The 22,062-nt window shown below is 44.0% G+C and overlaps 2 protein-coding genes across 3 annotated transcripts in view; both read left to right on the plus strand.

Annotated features, from left to right (window-relative positions):
• LOC138949729 (gastrula zinc finger protein XlCGF57.1-like) overlaps positions 1-21,219 on the plus strand; it is a 31,955-nt gene extending 10,736 nt beyond the window's left edge. For both annotated transcript variants that reach the window (XM_070321532.1, XM_070321531.1), the window contains exon 3: positions 19,766-21,219. In XM_070321532.1, the coding sequence (XP_070177633.1) occupies positions 19,766-21,069 (1,304 nt within the window). In that variant the 3' untranslated portion in view covers positions 21,070-21,219. The remainder of the gene's footprint in view (positions 1-19,765) is intronic.
• LOC138949696 (uncharacterized) lies at positions 6,953-9,952 on the plus strand. The gene has a single exon (XM_070321481.1). The coding sequence runs from the start codon at positions 7,764-7,766 to the stop codon at positions 9,927-9,929; it is 2,166 nt and encodes a 721-aa protein (XP_070177582.1). The 5' UTR covers positions 6,953-7,763; the 3' UTR covers positions 9,930-9,952.
• Positions 21,220-22,062: the final 843 nt, after the last annotated feature.

Consider the following 22,062-nt stretch of genomic DNA (forward strand, 5'->3'; position numbering starts at 1 on the left):
TTCTAGGGCAAACGGACTAAAACCGCAAGTACAGCAGCAAGAAGACCAGCTGGAGTTGTACACTATATCCACCTTGTGTACAGTGAACTTTTAAGACTCTTTTAGATGCGCACACTCAAAAAACGTCACGTTGATAGTCGTCGTCGTCGGCTTCTGTGGCGCACCCGCCAACCACCAACCCAGGCGGGTTATCCAGATCCAGACCAGATCCAGCTGCACTGTTCACTCAGAGCAAAACCAGTTGACTGTGTCGTAACTTTTGACAAAGCAAGACAACTGAAGGATTCATAGATTAGGCAACCGACTCACTGGTCAAGGCTGAGGGGAAACAAGAGTATCTTGTCAATGAAAGAGGTTACACACAGACACACGATGGGTACACGTGCACTCAAGTTATCAGTGACAGTCATCACACCATTGCGGCTGTGATCTTTGTACCAAGAGCCGGACTGCTCTGTTATCGATTTTGTTGTGGTGAACATTTGACGAAGGTCTGTCCGTACATTGGAGGTATGATCTGCTGTTGGGAACTAAAATGAGTGTCCGCGTCCACGTTTTGCAGGTGTCCGTTTAAGGGGGGGCAAATATAGAAGGAAAACACTCCGTGCCGAGCAAATGTGTCCGTACATGTCAGGTGTCCGCTCACGCCGGGGGCCGTACATTGCAGGGACTGCTGTACGTTAAACAGCAAAGAGTAAAATTCCCTTTACCCTGGATAGGATGCCAGCTCTATCGCAAGGTAAACCCCAAGCATGCTGCTGGTACCTATTTATACACCAAACAGTAATATTTAATGTTGTATTTCTTCACATCATTATCGTGTATTTGTGGATAACTACAGTTAAAATCGGACGAATGACACGCGTTGCCGTAAATCGGTATGCTTTGTGAAATCCACAAAAACTAAAACAATGCAATAACAATCAACAATTTTGTACAACAATGAGAGCAGATGTTGTTGCCAAAATCCCATTGTATCTTTTGTCTTCAATACTTGTCTTTGAATCTTTCATAGTTTCGCCTAGAGAAAAGACAATTTGTCATGTTTTTGGCGATTTTTGGTCAGAAATCTAAAAATAGCCTATCAATTCCAAGGTCATCAATATTTTTTAAATAAGTGTGAGAAGAAATATTGTTCACATTGTTGTTGTGCATCTCTTTTGTTCAATAACTGTTTTCCTATCTTCAACGGTTGAACGAAATTCCGACGAATGACACGCGTTGCCGTTTAATCGGTACGCTTTGTGAAATCCACAAAAACTAAACAAGTCGAGTAAGGCGAAAATACAACATTTAGTCAAGTAGCTGTCGAACTCACAGAATGAAACTGAACGCAATGCAACGCAGCAAGACCGTATACTCGTAGCATCGTCAGTCCACCGCTCACGGCAAAGACAGTGAAATTGACAAGAAGAGCGGGGTAGTAGTTGCGCTGAGAAGGATATCACGCTTTTCTGTACCTCTCTTTGTTTTAACTTTCTGAGCGTGTTTTTAATCCAAACATATCATATCTATATGTTTTTGGAATCAGGAACCGACAAGGAATAAGATGAAAGTGTTTTTAAATTGATTTCGAAAATTTAATTTTGATAATAATTTTTATATATTTAATTTTCAGAGCTTGTTTTTAATCCAAATATAACATATTTATATGTTTTTGGAATCAGCAAATGATGGAGAATAAGATGAACGTAAATTTGGATCGTTTTATAAATTTTTTATTTTTGTTTACAATTTTCTGATTTTTAATGACCAAAGTCATTAATTAATTTTTGAGCCACCAAGCTGAAATGCAATACGGAAGTCCGGGCTTCGTCGAAGACTACTTGACCAAAATGTCAACCAATTTGGTTAAAAATGAGAGCGTGACAGTGCCGCCTCAACTTTCACGAAAAGCCGGATATGACGTCATCAAAGACATTTATCAAAAAAATGAAAAAAACGTTCGGGGATATCATACCCAGGAACTCTCATGTCAAATTTCATAAAGATCGGTCCAGTAGTTTGATCTGAATCGCTCTACACGCACGCACGCACGCACACACGCACGCACACACACACATACACCACGACCCTCGTTTCGATTCCCCCTCTATGTTAAAACATTTAGTCAAAACTTGACTAAATGTAACAAAAAGCAATAACAATCAACAATTTTGTACAATAATGAGAACAGATGTTGTTTACGCTCTTTCAACTCTATCCAAGGCAATAGATTGCCGTTTTAAAAATAGGGACCATACCTAATTATGTCACGTTTCAATATATCACAAAAGGTGATTATGAACGGTTAGTTACTACTAACTAACTAACCACTCCATGATCCACTCTCGCAGTCATACAAATAGATAGAATCAACAAAAGTATAAGTTTCAGACGCCTGTTTATATATTATCACGCCACCTCCCTCGAGACTTCACTCCAAAACTGAGATGTTTTTACGTTCAAAACGTAAACAAGTGGTCACTGACAAAAATGCCAGTTAAAGTTTAGAAAATGATAATAACCAGCTGATTCCGTGTATACCTAGAAAAGATAGCTGATCTGCCCAAAAGCGCTGGTTAAAGCAGGTGTCACACACCCCACGTTGTCACCACTCAAATGAAATCACTAATACACAAGATGACAAGGTGGTATACAGGGTGCAATGACATGGTGCACTTAGCTTTTTGCCACTGAGTGGGCGACCCGTGAATAGTCTATCTCCACAACTGCTCCGTTGAATGAAGTGCCGGCTGGCGTGGAAACGAAGCAGGGATTAGTGGAGATATCAGTCGCTGAAGATCCTCCCCGTAGTCTACCAGGAAAATAGCAGATGTGTAGATTGGCAGGATGACGACAGCGACAGCAACCACCAGTACACCAGAACACCAGGTTACAGCATACCCGCAAATACGTAGGGTAAGAAGTAGGTAGAACCGTACCGTACTGTAGAAACGTAGAAATAGAAAGGCTGCAACAAAAAGCATTGGTGCACTAAACATGCCACGCAACCCTTCAACCTCCACCTTCAAACATGTCACCTTTACATATTTTATAGAGCACGTGGGCCTGCACAAACGAACTTTTAAAACAACAAATCAGCCATTTTCTTTCCTTCTCTCCATATCTGCAAAAACCATATACAGATTATTATTTTAGCGTCACAAAGAGCAAATTATGCGCTAACCTGGAAAGAACAACAGAGAGTATTTCATTCCACAAACACAGACTCGTCAACAGCGTTAAATAATGATTTATTACCTCAACAGCCCAATGTAAGTAGCTCTCCTTTAAAGGGCAGCTGTCGGGTTGTGGCTCTCAAAATCTGTTCCTTAGAATGAGTTATCATGTAACTGAAACTATACTTAAAAGTTACTTGGTGGTTTTGACAGCTTGATAACACAAGTCCGAAGACTTTAGACATGCTACAATGTCTTTAATCGAAGAAAGTTTGCATTCTTGGCCGAGTCAATGCAGCCCGCTCGAAAATTACTTCCCTTGGACGCGTGACGTCAGCCGCGGAATCGGCCGGGTTGAACGGTGCTCTCTTTATGCCGTGTAATGGGCGCAATCGGGTTGTCTAGTCAAGCCCTCAAGCATACTTCACGGGTAGGTGAAGAGAAACTTAGGATGGGGTGACTTCTCCCAGGCCAAAATTTCGCAGTAAAAAACGGAGTTCATAACATGTCTTCCGTCCCCCTCCTGCTTTTGTTCCACTTGAACCCTGTTTTTGTTCAACTTATTGGCAGATATTGTCACGTGTCGAGGAACACAAACACACACACACAAACACACTCACACACAGACACACACACACACACACACACACACACATGTTATCACACATATACACAGACACACACACACATACGTGTTATCACACACATACACACACACACACACACACACACACACACACACACACACACACACACACACGATAACCATCACAAACACAGTTTGACAAATTCATCTTTGATTTTTTGCGGCTGAACCCCCCTCCCCCATTTTCCACACTAGATCCACTGTTTCATCTTTGTCTCCGTCTCTCTTCCCTTTATCTTATCTCGTCTATCTACTTGAGTGAGTAACTGAAGATGTATTATCATCATCTCTTTCCTAGATTTTCCCACCGACAGAGTTGGCTTTTGTCTTGAATTCAGTACCTCACACGTACACAGTAATTGGTGTGACACCTCAAGCATAAGTAAGTAAGTTTTCTTCATAAGTGTACAGTGTCTGCTGACAAGGGACACGAGGGTCTGTGGTTGAGCAACTTTATGGTTTAACCGGGTGGACTGGAGGAGTAGCAACAGCATGTGAACCACTTTAGAAATGACTTGTAAAGGTTGAAGTCGGTCAGATCAAAGAAGAGAAAATGGGAACGTGGGTCTTGAGAAGATACCACCATCCTAATACTTTACTTTGTGCAAGAATCAATCACGCGTACAGCATTACAGATGTCCAGCTGTAGTCTACATTGTACTGTAAACTTCACAGCGGCCTTATCAGCTTCCTCGAGTGACGTCACAGCAAGGCTAACGCTGCGGCGTCTTTCTTGTGCTGACAGAGTTGTCGGTCGCGGATTTTGAGTCGTTTCAGCCTGCCAACTGCTTCGTTTTTTTTGCGGATTGTGAGAACTAGCAGAAAGTTTCACGCATTTTAATGGTTTCAAACTAATGATGAAAGTGTCTTCTTCTGGACCAAATCAACAGTCTTTAGTTGAATCAACTCGGAAAACTCTTAAACGCGTTTTTGCATGCGACTCCGCGCATTTTTGAGACCAGGCAACCTGACAGCTGCCCTTTAAGCGAATCCGCTTCCTTTTGAATGGCTCCCGTCCGTCCCCTTCTTCCTGAATTACTTTATGTGTGGGATAAAAAAAACCCGCTCAGCCAAGAATCAAAAACCTGGCAACCTTGTTGCCAGCACAGATGAAACAGCGTAAAGTTTTCTCTCCTTTGTAGTTCCGTAAAGCCCTACTGTACTATGCAGAACGGCACGCTGACTTAAAACAATATATCACCAAGTGTAGAAGACCATCTAACTTTAGGATGGAGGAAACCGATCCTTCTCTGTCGCTGCTCTGTGTTCAAGTGTCCTTTTCATGTCTTCCCCAAACAACCTTGAAGACATCACGTGACTCCACGTGTCCCGTATCCAGTTCAGCCACAGTGGATTTTGCCAAGCAAGCAAAATCATGCACGTGGAACCCCTGTATCAACATATCACCCCTCGCATGCTAGCCAGGCGTGGAAGAAAACGTATTTCCCGTGCTGAGCTCGGTCAGCGGAAAATAGCCCGTTCAAGTACAGGCACTTTTCATCTCAATTTAAAAAAGGCACCCCACAGAGTGTTTCTTTCTCGGTCCAAGTCACTAAATCGTGACAAATTACCATATTCCAAATGCGGCCAAGTTAACGATTTATACAATTTAAAAAAATAATCTTTATCCAATTAATCGAAACTCTTTCTTATCATCTAAATAGAGAATACTACATAGCTTGCTGTGTCGTACCAGATTTACACGTGGTTTTTTTTTTAATATTGAACTGCAAGCGAAAGCGAGCTGAAACAGTGATGAGTGATCATGTACATTCAGTTATTGATTACTTGATACGGGTTTTAGATGCGGAGGTTATATTCACTACAGTTGCTAGGTTTTCAGGAGAACTTTTATGACTTTTGACATGTAAAATATTTTGGTATGTTAAAAACGAAGGGCCATAAAGTTTTTTTCTACCCGTAAACAGGTCTCTTTGGGCTTAAAGTCTTCTGTTCATGAAGAAAATTATCAAGTTTCATTGACTTTTTTTGCAAGGAGTTGAACACTGCAATTTTGCAAAAAATGTATTTGTATTACTGTCCTGGTAGGTTAGCTTAAAAAGTAAGTGAGGTGAATATACCCAATCATAACTCACCAAAATGAATCAGCCAAGGTCAAAAGCTACCTGCCCAAATACAAAAGTTTCTTTCGTCAAGAAAACACACACACTTGTTCACACAGGGTTTAATGAATATAAAGTCAACTTCATCAGATTTGATTTAAGTTTCTTGTGTCTCTTGGTCTTCATTTAACTTAAGGCACTAGAACACACCTGAAAGTACGCTGGAGTAGCCTCCCTTCCCGGATTTAGAACGCGTTTCGTGTCGTAACAGATTATCCACTTATTAGCCATATCCGTATGTGAACAGCTCAGATCATGGGTCAATAAAGTGTTACACAGATGGTCAAAATTAAAGTACAAGATATTGCACTGGAAGTGGAACTACACTGTTGCTTAGTGTCTGTATGAAGCTACAAGGTGAAAATAGAAAAAGAAAAACACGATTCTTGACTTTGATGGGCTTTTTCTGCTCGTAAGCACACATTCTTCCACTCATCACAGCATGCCCCATTATTGAGTTTAAAACACCAATTAAATTTTTTTTGAATAAAACTCACAATTTTACAATAAGAATTTAGAGACCTGAATCAATTAGGTATATCCTACTTAGTTTGACTTTTGCGAAACTAAGTAATTACACATTTAATTGAATCAGTCAGACAGACGGAGACATAGAGAGACAGACAGAGGGCAAACAGATATCTGAGAAAGAAACCCCTTTAAAAATGTTACCATGTTTGAAATGAAACATCGCAAGGTGAAGCCATAATTCATCACCTTTCAGTATGACGTCATGAGCGTGTTCCACACTTGAAATGACGTGTTTTTATCATGTTGTCAGCTGCACGGAGCTTGGAAGTATAATTTCCATTCAACGATCCGAGTTTGTTAAGTTTTAGCCTATTTTCAACGTCAAACACCATGAAACTATATATATTTGGAATCAGAAAATGGTAAGGAATAGATAGAAGTTGTTTTTAAGTGTCTTTTTTCATAAATAAAGATAGTGGTTATTTATCGGTTTTCTTCATTTTTAAGCATAATTATCATTAAATATCATATTCTTACTCCGAATCACATTAGCATTGAGTCACCTGAGATGCTTATCACTGAAAAACGCTTACCCGGCTAAAGAATTTAAAGGGAAGCAACCCCATCACCAAAACGAAAGTGAAAGTAGCTTTGGTAATGGGCCAGCACACCGGGAGTTACCTCCCATACGGGTGTATGCCACGTCACTTCCTCTAGGAACACGTGCCTATTATCATACGTCTTTTTCACCTCGGAGAGGACGGTTCACTTTTTGACGCTCTGTGGCTGACCTTGTGTGTTTGAGTGACACCCGCCGGCCACGTTACCCAGCTTTTCTGCTCGCCTTGCCTACAGTTTGGTGAGCTCGTTCCCGTTTGTTGTTGGTTGTTTGCGCTGTTTCGTTACTGTACGTTGTCCGTTTTTTACGGACTTGTGTGTCAGTGACTTGCGTGTTTCGCCATTTTGTTGTGTGAGTTAGTTAGCTAACTCGTGTGACTTTGCTAGTAGCTCTGCGTGCCCTCTTTCTGTTTGGGCAAGTGTAGCTTTAGTATTTTGTTGACGCGTAAGCGTGTGTGTTTACTGTGTTTTCAGTCGTTTAGACTTACGTTTCAGTAAATCTTTTTACTTTGCCACGTGTTGTTGACGTTCGTGTCAGTGTCTTGCGTGTCGCCATTTTGTTGTGTGAGTTAGTTTTCTAGCTCGTGTGACTTTGTTCGTAGCTCTCCGTGCCTCTGCTTTTTGTGGGGCAAGTTTAGCTATAGTATTTTGTAAACGCATTAGTGCGTGTGTTTACTGAATTTTCCAGTCGTTTAGACTTATGTTTCAGTAAATTTTTTCGCGTTGCCACGTGTTGTTGTCAACATGTCTGATTCAGACAAGCGCCGTGGCAAGTCGGACCCCAAGGGGAAAATTAAGTCTAAGTCTTCCTCTTCCAAAGCAACGTTACTTGTTACAGACCAAGAGCGTAACACTTTGTTGGCTGTACCAATTTCGGCGCCTAGCGCTGTTACTACTTCTGCTTCTTTTGCGGCGCCTAGCGCTACTGTTACTTCTGCACCTGTCTCTACATCGGAGACTTCGTCATCGTTGTTAGCACCTGGACAAGGTGCGTTGGTTTCCTCTCTGTTAAAGTCACTGGTTCCGGAAATCCGCAGCTTGGTGCAGGCAGAATTTCAGCGTTCCGTCGCCAGCAGTTCGGCGTTTCCGGCATCTGGCAGTGACGTCCGGGCATTGGCTTCCGTGTCTTTGTCCTCCACTTCCGGCTTGGATCAGCGTCCTCCCTCTTCAGCGTCGGCTGGTAAGCAGAGCTGGTCCGATAGCCCTCGTGAGGCGCCTGGACGTTCTCCTTCGGGGGACAGCTCTTTCGCATCGGGTCACGACCGATACCTTGCTGATCTTTCATTTCCGGCGATAACCTACGAGGCCCCGGACTTGATCGAACAGCGGCGGCAGTCGGTTTCGACTGCCGCATTTCCGGCACTTGCCGGAAGTGATGATCCGTCCGCTCCGGCACGCTACGGCGGTCGCGGCAGGATGGAGTATTCACTGACTTCCGGTCCTTCCGGATCGCGAAGTCAACCAGTGCAGTCTTCACTTCCGCATTTTGCGGTTCCGTTGACTACACTTCCGGTTTCGGCCGGAAACGCTTCTTCCTCTTCTGGTGGTTCCTTCCGGATACCAGATAGTGGATTACAGCGTGCGCCTTCCGGCTTTCAAGCGCCTAGGCTTGAGCAGGCATCACTCCACTCAGTCGGGGGAGTGACGTCAGCTCATCCAGCTCCGGTTTTTGCGGATGGTCGTCCTGCTTACCCTTTACCTTCACAGGGTTTTGGGCGGCAGGATGACGTTAGTGCTCAGGCTTTTCCGGTTTCCGGTTTGCCAGGGCATGCTTCTGCTTCCGGAACTGGTGACTTCGGTCATGGTTCCACGTGTGACTATTCTGATGCTCCATCAGTGGTCAGCGAGGAGTCGCGGGGCGTGTTTCCGTCGAAGCTCAAGTCTGTTCTTGACGTCGCGGCGGAAGTAACGTCTCGTTATTTTCCTGAAGGGGTGGTGGCTGCGGACTCTTCCGCATCATTCGTTCCTTCTGCCATGGCGGACTTCCGGCCGGCACAGGAAGATGTTTCTTCCTTCCGGTTCGCCGAGTCTCCGTCAGTGGCTTACCAACTTTCGCATTCACTGGTTCGTCCAGCACATGCGGGAAGTGGTATTCGGCCAGTGCCTGTTCCGTTACTGCTTCCTTTTGGTCCAGTTCCGGAATCAGCTCAGCAGTGGGTGGCTTCAGCTGCTCAAGCCTCTTCCTTCGTGCCTACGGCCAATAGGAAGCTTGGCATGCCCAATCAGAGCCAGAGTTGGCTGGCGTCTTTTGCACTCCCTAGGGCTACCCTTCCGGTTTCCCGGGAATTGCTGCCTCTTCTGACTAAACCGATCAAGCGTGATTCGGTTTTGCCGGTTTCCGAGGCTTCCCTCCTCTCTGCTGAGGAGCTTGGACGTCGGCAGATCGAACTGTCCTCCATTGCGGAGACTCTCGTTCGGGCTCTGTCTCGGGCATTGACCGATTCGCTGGTTCCTTTCACTCTCAGTGAAGAACAGAATGCGGACGATGTCTCTGCGCTTTTGACCGCATTGGCCAAGGTCAATGAGGAACAATTGCGTCTTTCCTCCCTGCAGTACACCCAAGCGGTACTCTGTAGGAGGGATCTCTTCCTCTCGCAGTCCCAATTCACGGAGCTGGCTACTAGGGAGACCTTGAGAGTCTCCCCGGTCTCAGAGGAGTCTCTCTTCTGTCCGCTGGCACTGGATGCCAGACAGAAGGAGATTCAGTCGAACAAGGACAGTCAGTTCCTTGACTACACTCTGAAGGGGGTGAAACAGTCTCAGCCTTCTAAGCAGAAGCAGGCTCAGACATCGTCAAACCCCAAGCCAGCTCAGAAGCGGCAGGCTCCGCCGGCCGCTCGTGGTGGGAAGAAGAGGACGGCATCGGGGAGGGGGCGTGGCGGCTCTGGAAGTAAGCCACACCCCCAATGAAGCGCTCCCGATCTCACCTCCCTCCCGCCCTCCACCTTGGTGATGGCGGGAGGCCCCTCCCGGGCACTTTCTCGTTGGATGTCGGTAGTAGACAGCCAATGGATTGTGGGAGTGGTGAGATCGGGCTTCCGTCTACTCTGGCGGGAGGAAAAGGCGCCTCTTACCCGAGTGCCTCCGCGGTTCAAGCCCCCCTTCTCGCAGGAAGCACGTTCCGTCTTGCAGTCGGAAATTGCCTCCCTGGAGCAGAAGGGCGCGGTGGAGAGAGTTCGGGTCCACAGCTCCCTGGGATTTTACGGGCGTCTGTTCGCTGTTCCCAAAGCATCAGGAGGATGGCGTCCCGTGTTGGATTTATCTCTCCTCAATACTTTCTTGAGGGAGATAAAATTCAAGATGGAGACGCCAGCCTCTGTCCGAGACTCTCTCCGCCCAGGAGACTGGGTGACCTCGATCGATCTCACGGACGCATACTTTCACATTCTTATGCATCCGGCCGACCGGAAATGGCTTCGTTTCCGGTGGGGAGATCAGATCTACCAGTTTCGCGCACTCCCTTTCGGGCTGTCTCTCGCACCATGGATTTTCACCATGGTGGTGAGACAGGTCTGTGCACTGGTGAGGTCCCAGGGTATCCGCCTGCGGGCTTATCTGGACGACTGGCTCATCATGAACCAGTCCCAGAGCGGCTGTTCGCAGGATACCCTGACGGTTCTTCGAGAATCCAACTCGTTGGGGTTCTCGATCAACCGGGTAAAGTCGGAGCTGACCCCGTCACAGACATTCACTTATCTGGGGATGTCTTTCGACACGGTCGCTTGGACTGTCCAGCCTTCTCAGAGAAGGGTGGACAAGCTCCAAGCTCAGATTCGCTCCACTTTACCTCTCCTGATGGCTTCCATCCGCTCGCTCGCCTCCATCTTGGGGCAGATGGAGTCTATGGCTCTTCTGGTTTCACTGGGCCGGGTCCACAAACGTCCGCTTCAGTTCGCGCTGAAGCCGTTTGTGGACTCTCCTCTGGTGGACTGGGACGCCCTCATCCCTTTGCAGGGATGGTTCCAGTCTGCGACCCTTCCGTGGTTGGACACGGAGTGGGTCTGCAGAGGTGTTCCGATCGTCCTGCCCCTCCCCGACCTGGACCTCTTTACAGATGCGTCCAGGGAGGGTTGGGGGGCACATACAGATCTTCAGACTACTTCCGGTCTGTGGACGACGGAGCAGTCCTTGTGGCACATCAACTTGCTGGAGCTAGAGGCAGTTGCTCTAGCTCTGGCCAAGTTTCTGCCCTCCCTGTACGCCAAACATGTTCGTCTGTTTACAGACATGACAGTGGCGGCGTACATCAACAAGCAGGGAGGCTCGCGGTCCCCGTCTCTCTCGGAGAGGGCTTGCGAGATCCTGGTGTGGTGCTTTCAGCATCATATCACGATCTCGGCCAGGTACCTTCCAGGGAGGCTGAACACTTTGGCGGATGCGCTCAGTCGTTCCGGTACAGTGCTTCAGTCGGAGTGGACGATCACTCACGGGGCACTGCTTCGCCTTTGGGCCCAGGTCCAAAAGCCTCTGGTGGACCTTTTTGCCACAAGGTACTCAAAGAGGCTTCCGGTGTTCGTCTCGCCATTCCCGGACCCTCAGGCATGGCGAGTGAACGCTCTGGACTTTCCCTGGACGGGTCTGGAGGCGTACGCCTTTCCTCCCTTTCCGTTACTCAGCCGAGTAATCCGGAAAGCGGAGATGGAGGAGCCGGCCCTTCTTCTTCTGGTCGCTCCTCTGTGGCCGTCGCAGGTCTGGTTTCCAGATCTTCTTCGGCTCGCCCAAGGGCCCCCCATTCCTCTCGCACTCGTGCGAGGGGAACTAGTGCAGCCCCGAACAGGCATTCCACACGAGGAGCCCAGTCTTCTGAAGCTTCACGTGTGGAAGTTGTTCGGGACTCGCTGAAGCGCTCTGGGGCGTCGTCTTTGACTCTGGACTTGGTGGCTCGCTCGCATAGAGCGTCCACCTCTTCAGTTTATGCTTCCCACTGGAAGGCATGGACTGCCTGGTGTTCAGCTAGAGGGGTGAGTTCGGTGGCTCCGCGCTCTATTCAGGTCGCTAACCACCTCTCTTTCATGTCTTCACAGGGCGCCTCAGTCTCCTCGTTGAGGGTCCGGCGCTCCGCTATCTCGGCGACTCTTAAGCAGATTGGTCGTTCTGTTCGAGTCGGGGGCGTTATAGCTGCAGTCATTAAAGGGGCTGCTCTTAAGGAAGCTAAAGCTCGTTTGCCCGCTCCCAAGTGGGACTTGTTTTTAATCCTGGAATTCCTTCGTTCTGCGGATTTTGAGCCTTTAAGCGAGGCCAGTCTGTTCAATGTCACTCGCAAAGCGCTGTTTCTCCTTTTGTTGGCTACGGCCCGACGGGGTAGCGAGGTCCACGCCCTGTCGGGTCAGCCTGGAGATATCTCCTTTGAGCCGGACGGTTCCGCATCTTTGCGTTTCCGGCCTGATTTCCTGGCCAAGAATCAGTCTCCGGGGCAGGCCTCTCCGCTGGTTAGAGTTAAGGCTCTGACCAGCGCGTTGGCCCCGGATGACCCCGATTCGGTCAATTGCCCTGTGAGGGCACTTCGTCTGTACTTAGCCCGGACTCAGCCGATTCGGTCTAGTTCTCAGAAGTTGTTGTTTATCTCTCTCCTTACTAGGCGCGAGAAAGATTTGTCGAAGGTAACGTTGGCCCGGTGGGTGTCCTCGCTCATCAAGCAGGCTTATGAGTGGAGTCGCTCAAAGAGGGGGGGGGGTTATGCCCTCCTTGCCACTTGACTCGGCCCGAGCCCATGAAACGAGGGCGTGGGCATCCTCTCTGGCAGTTCTGCGCTCCAGACGTCTAGAGGAGGTGCTGACAACTGCGTATTGGCGTTCCGAAGATGTTTTCATAAACTTTTATCTTCGGGACGTCACAGCTCTTCGACAGGATGGCTCCAGAGGCCTTCCAGCGCTCATAGCAGCAGGCCAGTTCCTGTCCAGAACTTGATGGTGAGTTTTGATTCATTTCTAGCCCACCGCCTTGTTGATGTTATCTGCTAATGTGATTCGGAGTAAGAATATGATATTTAATGGAAAATTTCCTAAATAAATTTTCATTTAATTAATATACTTACCCGAATCACATACTGTATTCCCTCCCACCTGCCCCGCTTATGGTTTTAAGATTTTTTAAAGCCGTATGATAATAGGCACGTGTTCCTAGAGGAAGTGACGTGGCATACACCCGTATGGGAGGTAACTCCCGGTGTGCTGGCCCATTACCAAAGCTACTTTCACTTTCGTTTTGGTGATGGGGTTGCTTCCCTTTAAATTCTTTAGCCGGGTAAGCGTTTTTCAGTGATAAGCATCTCAGGTGACTCAATGCTAATGTGATTCGGGTAAGTATATTAATTAAATGAAAATTTATTTAGGAAATTTTCCAATACAAAACAACAAAACTATATAGTTTTAGATACAGGACGCAATAGGGAATACACCAATATAATTTTTTTGTTTCAAATATTAGTTTTTAAAAATTTGAAAAAATGACATATTTCGAACAAACATTTCAATAACAAAACTTTAAGTGACCAAACTGAAATGCAATCCCATAATCCGGCCTAGATCTGAGATTGTGTGATAAGAAATTCGATCAAATTGATGAAAAACTGTAACTGTGAAAGTGCTGCCTCGACCTTTTGGCAAACGGTAAAATATGACGTCATCAAACTGTCCTATCAATAAACGGGAAAACCTTCTATGAGAAAATCCAGTCAAAAATATCCATATCAAATTTCATAAAGATCCACTCCGTAGTTTTTGAAATATGATCTGCAGTGTGAAAAAACGCCCATAACGCCCAAAACGCAAATGATTTGGTCGTGTTCTGCTGATACTATAATGTTTTTCTTTCCTAAAACACACTATAATAGTAGCCTTTCCCAATGTCTATGCTAAAACTGACTTGTCCGTGTTGTCAATGATTTTGCTACAGTGTGAGAACACAATCTCACGCCCATAACGCTGTGACACGAAAACTTATTTGGTCGTGTTTTGCCGATACTGTAATGTTTTTCTTTCTTAAAACACACTATAATAGTAGCCCTTCCCAAATGCAATGCTAAAAATGACTGGTCTGTGTTGTCAATGATTTTCTGCGAGAATGCGATCTATCTGTTTGTCGCAAAGACCGTGTGACACGAAAGTTATGAGCTGAAGACAAAATCTGCTGAGTGCAATTACGTTTCAGAAGATAGTTGGTTAAAACAGTTTATCACTCAGACACGCAAAGGAACACTATAACTTTATTATTCAGGCCACATTTGCTTTCCTTTGTCATGTATGAAAGTACTGGCCTTGGTTGAAGAAAGTGACCTGTCGCTGTGCAACAAATTTGTCGCCATTTTCCGCCGTGTTTTGTAAATAAAACGTGTTTACTACCCACACATACAAAACGATGCTGTTGTTTCTTTTTATTTTCTTATTGTTTGATTCATGCTTAGCAGTTTAGTATGCTTTGTTTTCTTCTCAATTCAATGGATGGCTATAAAATAAGCATTTAAATGTGAAGGTGTTAAAATGACCCATGATCTGAGCTGTTCACGTATGCAAAATAATGAAATAAACATTAGGAAATGTCAGAAGTTTACAACTATCGACATTCTCTATCAGTGCAGTAACAAACAATCGTTAGAACTTGCATTTACGACATGTCGTGCGTGAGAACGTGTCAGTAAACAAGCACTTCTTGCCTGGCTGAAGAACCCTACGAGTCATGCTAAAACAGACAAGTAATGGAAAGCAGTCTGCGGATAAACATAACAAACTGCTGATGAAAAAGTGTGTTCGTCCCTGCTCTGGATAAAAGACATTGGACTGATGACAACTTGGCAGCGTTCACGCGAAAAGAATTTTTTCAGATTATCGCTTCTACATTTTATTGCACGTACTTGGGACAGATCAGAATTTCACACTGGAAGATGACAAATTGGTCTTGTGAGTTGAGAACCACATGTTCTTTGCCGACAGAAATCACGATGGGACAAGATGCAGATTGTGTTGAAGAGATGTTTGCAGATTATCGCATCTACATTTTATTGCTCAGATCAATGCACGAAGTTGGGGTAGATCTGAATTTTGCAATGCCGGAAGACGACAAATCGGTCTTTTGAGTTGAGAACCACATGTTCTTTGGCGGCAGAAATCACTATGGGACAAGATGAGGATTGTGTTGAGGAGGTTAATACTGACTGACTTTAGATGAAGAGTTCCTAGACCTGGTTTTTGTAGAGAGGCATCATGATGATATCCTGTGTTTTTTAACGTTCTTGGTGACAACGCGCCAGAATCGCACGAAGATCGAACTCTCGAAGAAAACAAGTTTATCGCTGAACATCAGAAATATGAAAGTATTAACTCTTCCTGTCTGATCAGTCTCCCCGTTAAATCTACACGCTACATTATTTATCAGGTAACTTACCAAACCGGAGTGTGTGCGTGTGTCAGTGTGTGTGTGTGTGTGTGTGTGTGTGTGCCGGACTACCACCATTAACGCACCCTTTTGGACTTTTCTACGTAACCTTACTATGCTTGCTGTGACATTCACGAGGATTATTGTGATTCTTGGACAATCGTGTGCCTGTGCTGGACTTGCAGGAAGACAAACGGTGTCGGAACGGTATACGTGCTGCCAAGTGTGCACGCCCAAAGCGCAGTGTGAACGGAGAGTGAGTGTGTCATTGTGTGGAAGTTTTGCTTGATTGATTTATTCATGATTTGATTTGCCTTTTGGTTCAATAGAAAAATCTGTGTACGTTATACTTTGTATTTTGTGGTGTGATTCGCCCGAGTGCGAGACCCCCATCCCCGAACGCCTCTGTGGGTAGAATTTTATAATTGTGTGAGTAACGTGAGTGTGTAGATGAGAATGTGTAGATGAGAATGTGAAAGTTGCTTTGGACCCAGACACACACAGCAGACTTCAACGCAACAGCTAAGTTTCAGCCTGACAAAGAAATTCGAGTGACAGAGCTAAGGGCTGTACTTGTTATTTCTCTATTAAAACAAATGTTTCAAGATCTTTAGGCCAATAAAAATAAATTGTCTGTTTCTAATAACATGGGTAAACAAAATAGGGTAGGTAGGTAGGGATTTTTAATTTTTTTTGCCAGGATAGAATTCTTCAAAATAACTAAATGACACAAAGAGACAAAACTCGCTATAGATAAATTTATATAAAAAAAAGTAAAAAATGTGACAAAGAATATAAAATGATTGTTTTACCTGGTCTGGAATCTTCAGTAGTAATTGCATAAAAAAAAGTCTGATTTCTTAAAATGGGTGCGCTGAATCCTAGTCTGTTTGTTTTTAATGGACTAAGCAATCCTTGGAGTGACAGAAAATATGTATTTTAAAAATGTCCAGTTGCTTAAAATTACTTATTTTTCTAATTGGAAGAGAATATACACTCTTTTGTGTTCAAATGGGTAGGGGGCGGGGGTAGTAAAAGGATCACAGTTCAAGATTGTGCGCGACAAGAGGTGTGTTTCTTTTAACTGTGATAAAGAGCGAAAACTCAACTTGGTATCTAACACTATTTCTGAACACTGTAACCACTGTAACCACTTTAGCACTTTTAATTTATTTTTTCTGTCTTCCAAACTTCTTCTTCTTCTCCTCCTCTTCTTCTTCGTTCATGGGCTTAGACTCCCACGTTCACTCATGTTTTTAGCACGAGTGGATTTTTACGTGTATGACCGTTTTTACCCCGCCATTTAGGCAGCCATACGCCGCTTTCGGAGGAATTCCAAACTTCTAATTCAGCTTCAAAAAATGAGAAAAAAAGGTGTTTTTCTAATTCAACAGTTAAATCACTATGTTGGATATTCTATTTTGCTTCCCTATTTATCTTAAGTTTTTGATCATCAGATTACCTTGCTTTCCTATTTGTAAGATAATATGCACTCTTTTCTGAAAAATAGGTAGGGGGTGGGGGTAGTAAAAGCATCAAAGTTCAAGATTTTGCGCGACAAGAGGTGTGTTTCTTTTAACTGTGATGAAGAGGGAAAACGACGTTAAACACCAAATAAAGAAAGAAAGAAAGAAAGAAAGTTCTATTTTGCTTCCCTATTTCTGTTCTGAAGTTTTTGATCATCTGACTACCTTGCCTTTCTATCTGGAAGATAATATGCACTCTTTTCTGAAGAATGGGTAGGGGGTAGGGGTAGTAAAAGGATCACAGTTCAAGATTTTGCGCGACAAGAGGTGCGTTTCTTTTAACTGTGATGAAGAGGGATAACTCAACTTGGTATCTAACACTATTTCTGAACACTGTAACCAGTTTTGCACTTTTAATTTATTTATTTCTGTCTTCCAAGCTTTAAATTCAGCTAATAAAATGAGTAAAAAAGTGTGTTTTTTTCTGAATTCACCAGTTAAATCACTATGTTGCATGTTCTATTTTGCTTCCCTATTTTTGTTCTTAAGTTTTGATCATGTGACTACCTTGCTTGTCTATTTGGAAGATAATATGCACTCTTTTCTGAAAAATGAGTAGGGGGTGGGGGTAGTAAAAGCATCACAGTTCAAAATTTTGCGCGACAAGAGGTGTATTTCTTTTAAAATTTGTGAAGAGGGATAACTCAACTTATTATTTAACACTATTTCTGAACACTGTAACCACTTTAACACTTTTAATTTATGTTTGACTGTGTTCCATGCTTCAAATTGGGCTTCAAAAATGGATACATATGGTGTTTTTTTCCAAATTCACCTGTAAAATCACTATGTTTGATGTTCTATTTTGCTTCCCTATTTCTCTTCTTCAGTTTCTGATCATCCGATTGTTTTTTTGTTAACATATTCACAATACAATATCACAATTTCTTCAGTAGGGTTTGCGTGAAAAAATCTCATACCTATGCTCAAACTTCAGTCGCTATCTCAAAATTTTGCGCGACAAGCTCTATTCATTTTGTTTTTTCCTGATAAACAAAACACTGAACTAACATAAAAACAAACCTTTAAAACTGCCTAACCACTTTGAAATATGGCCTCAGGTGTATTCTCCAGCCTTAAAGTCAAAAAGTGTCTGCTGCTTTAAATCAAGCAGAAATATGAAATTTTCAAACCAGCCAAATATAGGTGTTATATTCACCACAGATTGTCAAAAATCATCAGAAGCATTATACCTTTCAGTTTGTGTTTTGTAATGAAAAGAACAATTACAAATGAAAATGCAGAAACTGATGCTGACAAAACCTGCAATTGTTTTGTTATTTTGTAATCCGAATAACAGTAGACTTCCACTACGTGGTTTTTGTGGTCCAAAGAATGAGATAGCGATATACGCGTTTCTAGATGTGGGGGGGTAGTTTTGAGGCTGCGGCAACAACAAACAAACATAAAAATTCAAGTTTTGCCCCAAGTCACGTAACTGACTTTTCTTCCTCTTGAGTTAGAGATAAAACGTGGTTATTCCCCTTTGCACACGATTCCTTAAACCACTAAGCCTATGTTCCTGTGGTCGCAGGGTGTGTGTATGTAACTTGAGTAAACTCATCTGAAGTTCTTTTGACAAGGCACGTATGCCCACATACAGCATAAAGCCTGGGACTCTGTAAACGCAGGACTCTGAGACGTTCGCAAGAACCCAGTCTTCTACGGAAGAACATGACTTTAAAGGCTCACTCCTTCTTTTGAAAATGTTTTGGATCAGCATCTCAGATGCCCCCCGCGGGTTAGGGGGAGTCCCATATTGGTTGGGACGAGAAAGAATATACCCGATGCTCCCCAGCATGTCGTAAGAGGCGACTAACGGATTCTGTTTCTCCTTTTACCCTTGTTAAGTGTTTCTTGTATAGAATATAGTCAATGTTTGTAAAGATTTTAGTCAAGCAGTATGTAAGAAATGTTAAGTCCTTTGTACTGGAAACTTGCATTCTCCCAGTAAGGTAATACATTGTTCTACGTTGCAATAAAGAAAAGTAAAGCATCTCAGATCAGGTCAGGCTTTACATGGGATAAGACCATCCCTTCACTTGGTAACATACTAACAATTAGTCACTGCCCCTGGTGAGTTGAAATTGCTGTACAGTGGAAACCACTGGCACGGTTGGTCTAGTGGTAAGGCGTCCGCCCCGTGATCGGGAGGTCGTGGGTTTGAACCCCGGCCGGGTCATACCTAAGACTTTAAAATTGGCAATCTAGTGGCTGCTCCGCCTGGTGTCTGGCATTATGGGGTTAGTGCTAGGACTGGTTGGTCCGGTGTCAGAATAATGTGACTGGGTGAGACATGAAGCCTGTGCTGCGACTTCTGTCTTGTGTGTGGCGCACGTTATATATCAAAGCAGCACCTCCCTGATATGGCCCTTCGTGGTCGGCTGGGCGTTAAGCAAGCAAACAAACAGTGGAAACCTGATTTTCTTAGATTTTTGAAGGGTCTTAAAAGGGGAATTCCACTGAATAAAATGATTTCTTGAGAAGCCAGTGGTTGCATTTACGACATTTAATTTGATTCATCAGCTATGTCCACTATGCACAGGGATTACCCACGCTGTTCATTTCTGGTATGTGACCAAGTGGACAGATGGTCGTATTCCATGCAAAGACCGGCAAAATGTGAGATGGTGAGCCGAACTGTTTTCCTGAGAAGTTGTGTGCCTTTAAGTGACATCTTTTTCTGTCTTTCCTCAACGTCTCTTCTTTTCTTTCAGGAAGAGAATCTTTCTGTCTTTGGGAGTTGTGAATTTCTATCTTTCAGGAATGCTGTCTTACATACCTTCAGAAAAGGTATGTAAACATTTTCATCACGAGACTTACAAAACATTTTTGAATTTTCTGTTACAGCACCAGCAGGTGAAGATTTCAAGACAGACAAAACAGTCAACGTGCAGATGGAGCGTACTTCGGAAATACCAACATCGTCCAGTGCTGACAGCAACGTTGTTTGGCTGAAACAAGAGGCAGCTGAAATACCAACATCATCCAGTGCTTACAGGGACGTTGTTAGACTGAAACAAGAGGCACCTGAAATAACAACATTGTCCAGTGAAGTTATTAGGCATAAACAAGGGGCATCAGAAATTCCAATTGATTTTGGAACCATTGCAGACACGGCTTCATTTTCAGAACAAGATTGGGGTACATGTTCAATTGATATCAAGCTTGAAAAAGACGAGACCAGCAGTTCTGCAGCTGATGACATCCCTGTAACAAGTGTGTATGCGCATGGTGATAGTTTTGTATGTGGTGGTGTGGAAGTTGAAGAGGACAGGAAACCAGACATTGCACGTGACTGTGTAACGCAAGCAGCATTTTGTCCTCTGTCTGCAGGCTGTTACTGTGAAGTGGAAGTGAAACAAGAGCCAGGAGAAAAGCCACATGCCTGTCCTCATTGTTCAAAGAAATTTGCTCAGAAAAGGCATTTGAAGAACCACATGTTGACACATACAGGAGAAAAGCCACATGCCTGTCCTCATTGTTTAAAGAAGTTTGCTTTAAAAAGGGATTTGAAGACCCACATATTGACACATACAGGAGAAAAGCCACACGCCTGTCCTTGTTGTTCAAAGAAATTTGCTCAGAAAGGGAATTTAAAGACCCACATGTTGACACATACAGGAGAAAAGCCACATGCCTGTCCTCATTGTTTAAAGAAGTTTGCTTTAAAAAGGGATTTGAAGACCCACATGTTGACACATACAGGAGAAAAGCCACACGCCTGTCCTTCTTGCAAAGTGAAATTTGCTCGGAAAGGGTATTTGGAGACCCACATGTTGACACATACAGGAGAAAAGCCACACGCCTGTCCTTGTTGTTCGAAGAAATTTCTTCGGAAAGAACATTTGAAGACCCACATGTTGACACATACAGGAGAAAAGCCACACGCCTGTCCTTCTTGCAAAGTGAAATTTGCTCGGAAAGGGGATTTGAAGACCCACATGTTGACACATACAGGAGAAAAGCCACACGCCTGTCCTTTTTGCAAAGTGAAATTTGCTCGGAAAGGGGATTTGAAGACCCACATGTTGACACATACAGGAGAAAAGCCACACACGTGTGCTCTTTGTTCAAAGAAATTTGGTCTGAAAAAGACTTTGAAGACCCACATGTTGACACATACAGAAAAACCACATGCCTGTCATTGTTAAAAGAAATTTGCTCATAAAGAGCGTTTAAAGACCCACATGTTGACACATACAGGAGAAAAGCCACACGCCTGTCCTCGTTGTTCAAAGAAATTTGCTCAGAAGGGGAATTTGAAAACCCACATGTTAACACATACAGGAGAAAAGCCTTAATTGCACAGCAAAATATTCTCAGAAAAACAGTTCGAAAATCCACATGTTAACACATACAGGAGAAAAGCCACACGCCTGGCCTCTTTGTTCAAACAAATTTGCTCAGAAAGGGGATTTGAACACCCATATGTTGACACATACAGGAGAAAAGCCACATGTCTGACCTTATTGCAAAGTGAAATTTGCTCGGAAAAGGAATTTAAATACCCACGTGTTAAAACATAAAGGAGAAAAGCCACATGCCTGCCCTCATTGTGGGGTCCTGATTTGGCCTATTATGGTACGCTGGACCCGAAAAGCAACAGCTAACTGCCCTCATTGTACATAGAAATCTGAGCGGCGATCACGTGATCTGTGTAAAGGAAATTAGTTATCCGAAAAGTGATCCAAGTGAACGTAGAACGTTGGAATAAAATGACATTGATCTGAACGGGGTGGTGGGAACTGGGCCTGTATGTAAAATTGTGGCGCTGCGAATCGTTACAAAGCTTACACATGTATTCGGAAAAAAGAAAGGCAGTTTGAGTTTGTTTTTTGCCGTCTTTTTATTGAAAACAATGTTTTACAAAGAAATCATGCATTGCTTTCAACCGGCTGGGCGTTAAGCAAACAAACAAACAAACAAATTGCTTCCAACAGTTATTTCTGATGCAATGGTGTGTGTGTGTACTTATACATGACGCGAGAGCGTCAAATAATTGACATTGTAATTTACATTACTTCAGAAACTAAGTTAGATGCGCGGTATTTCCTGTGGCAATAGAAATTGATCTGGGCCCATATGCATGAGGAGAAAGTCAGCAACACTGGAAGTAGAGGCCTCTTTCGAAAGTGGGAACTCCC

The sequence above is a fragment of the Littorina saxatilis genome, linkage group LG16 (assembly GCF_037325665.1).
Source record: "Littorina saxatilis isolate snail1 linkage group LG16, US_GU_Lsax_2.0, whole genome shotgun sequence".
NCBI classification, from domain to species: domain Eukaryota; kingdom Metazoa; phylum Mollusca; class Gastropoda; order Littorinimorpha; family Littorinidae; genus Littorina; species Littorina saxatilis.

Excerpts from the sequence above, each read along its gene's own strand:
- LOC138949696 (XM_070321481.1), top strand. The coding sequence starts at position 7,764 with ATGTCTGATTCAGACAAGCGCCGTGGCAAGTCGGACCCCAAGGGGAAA.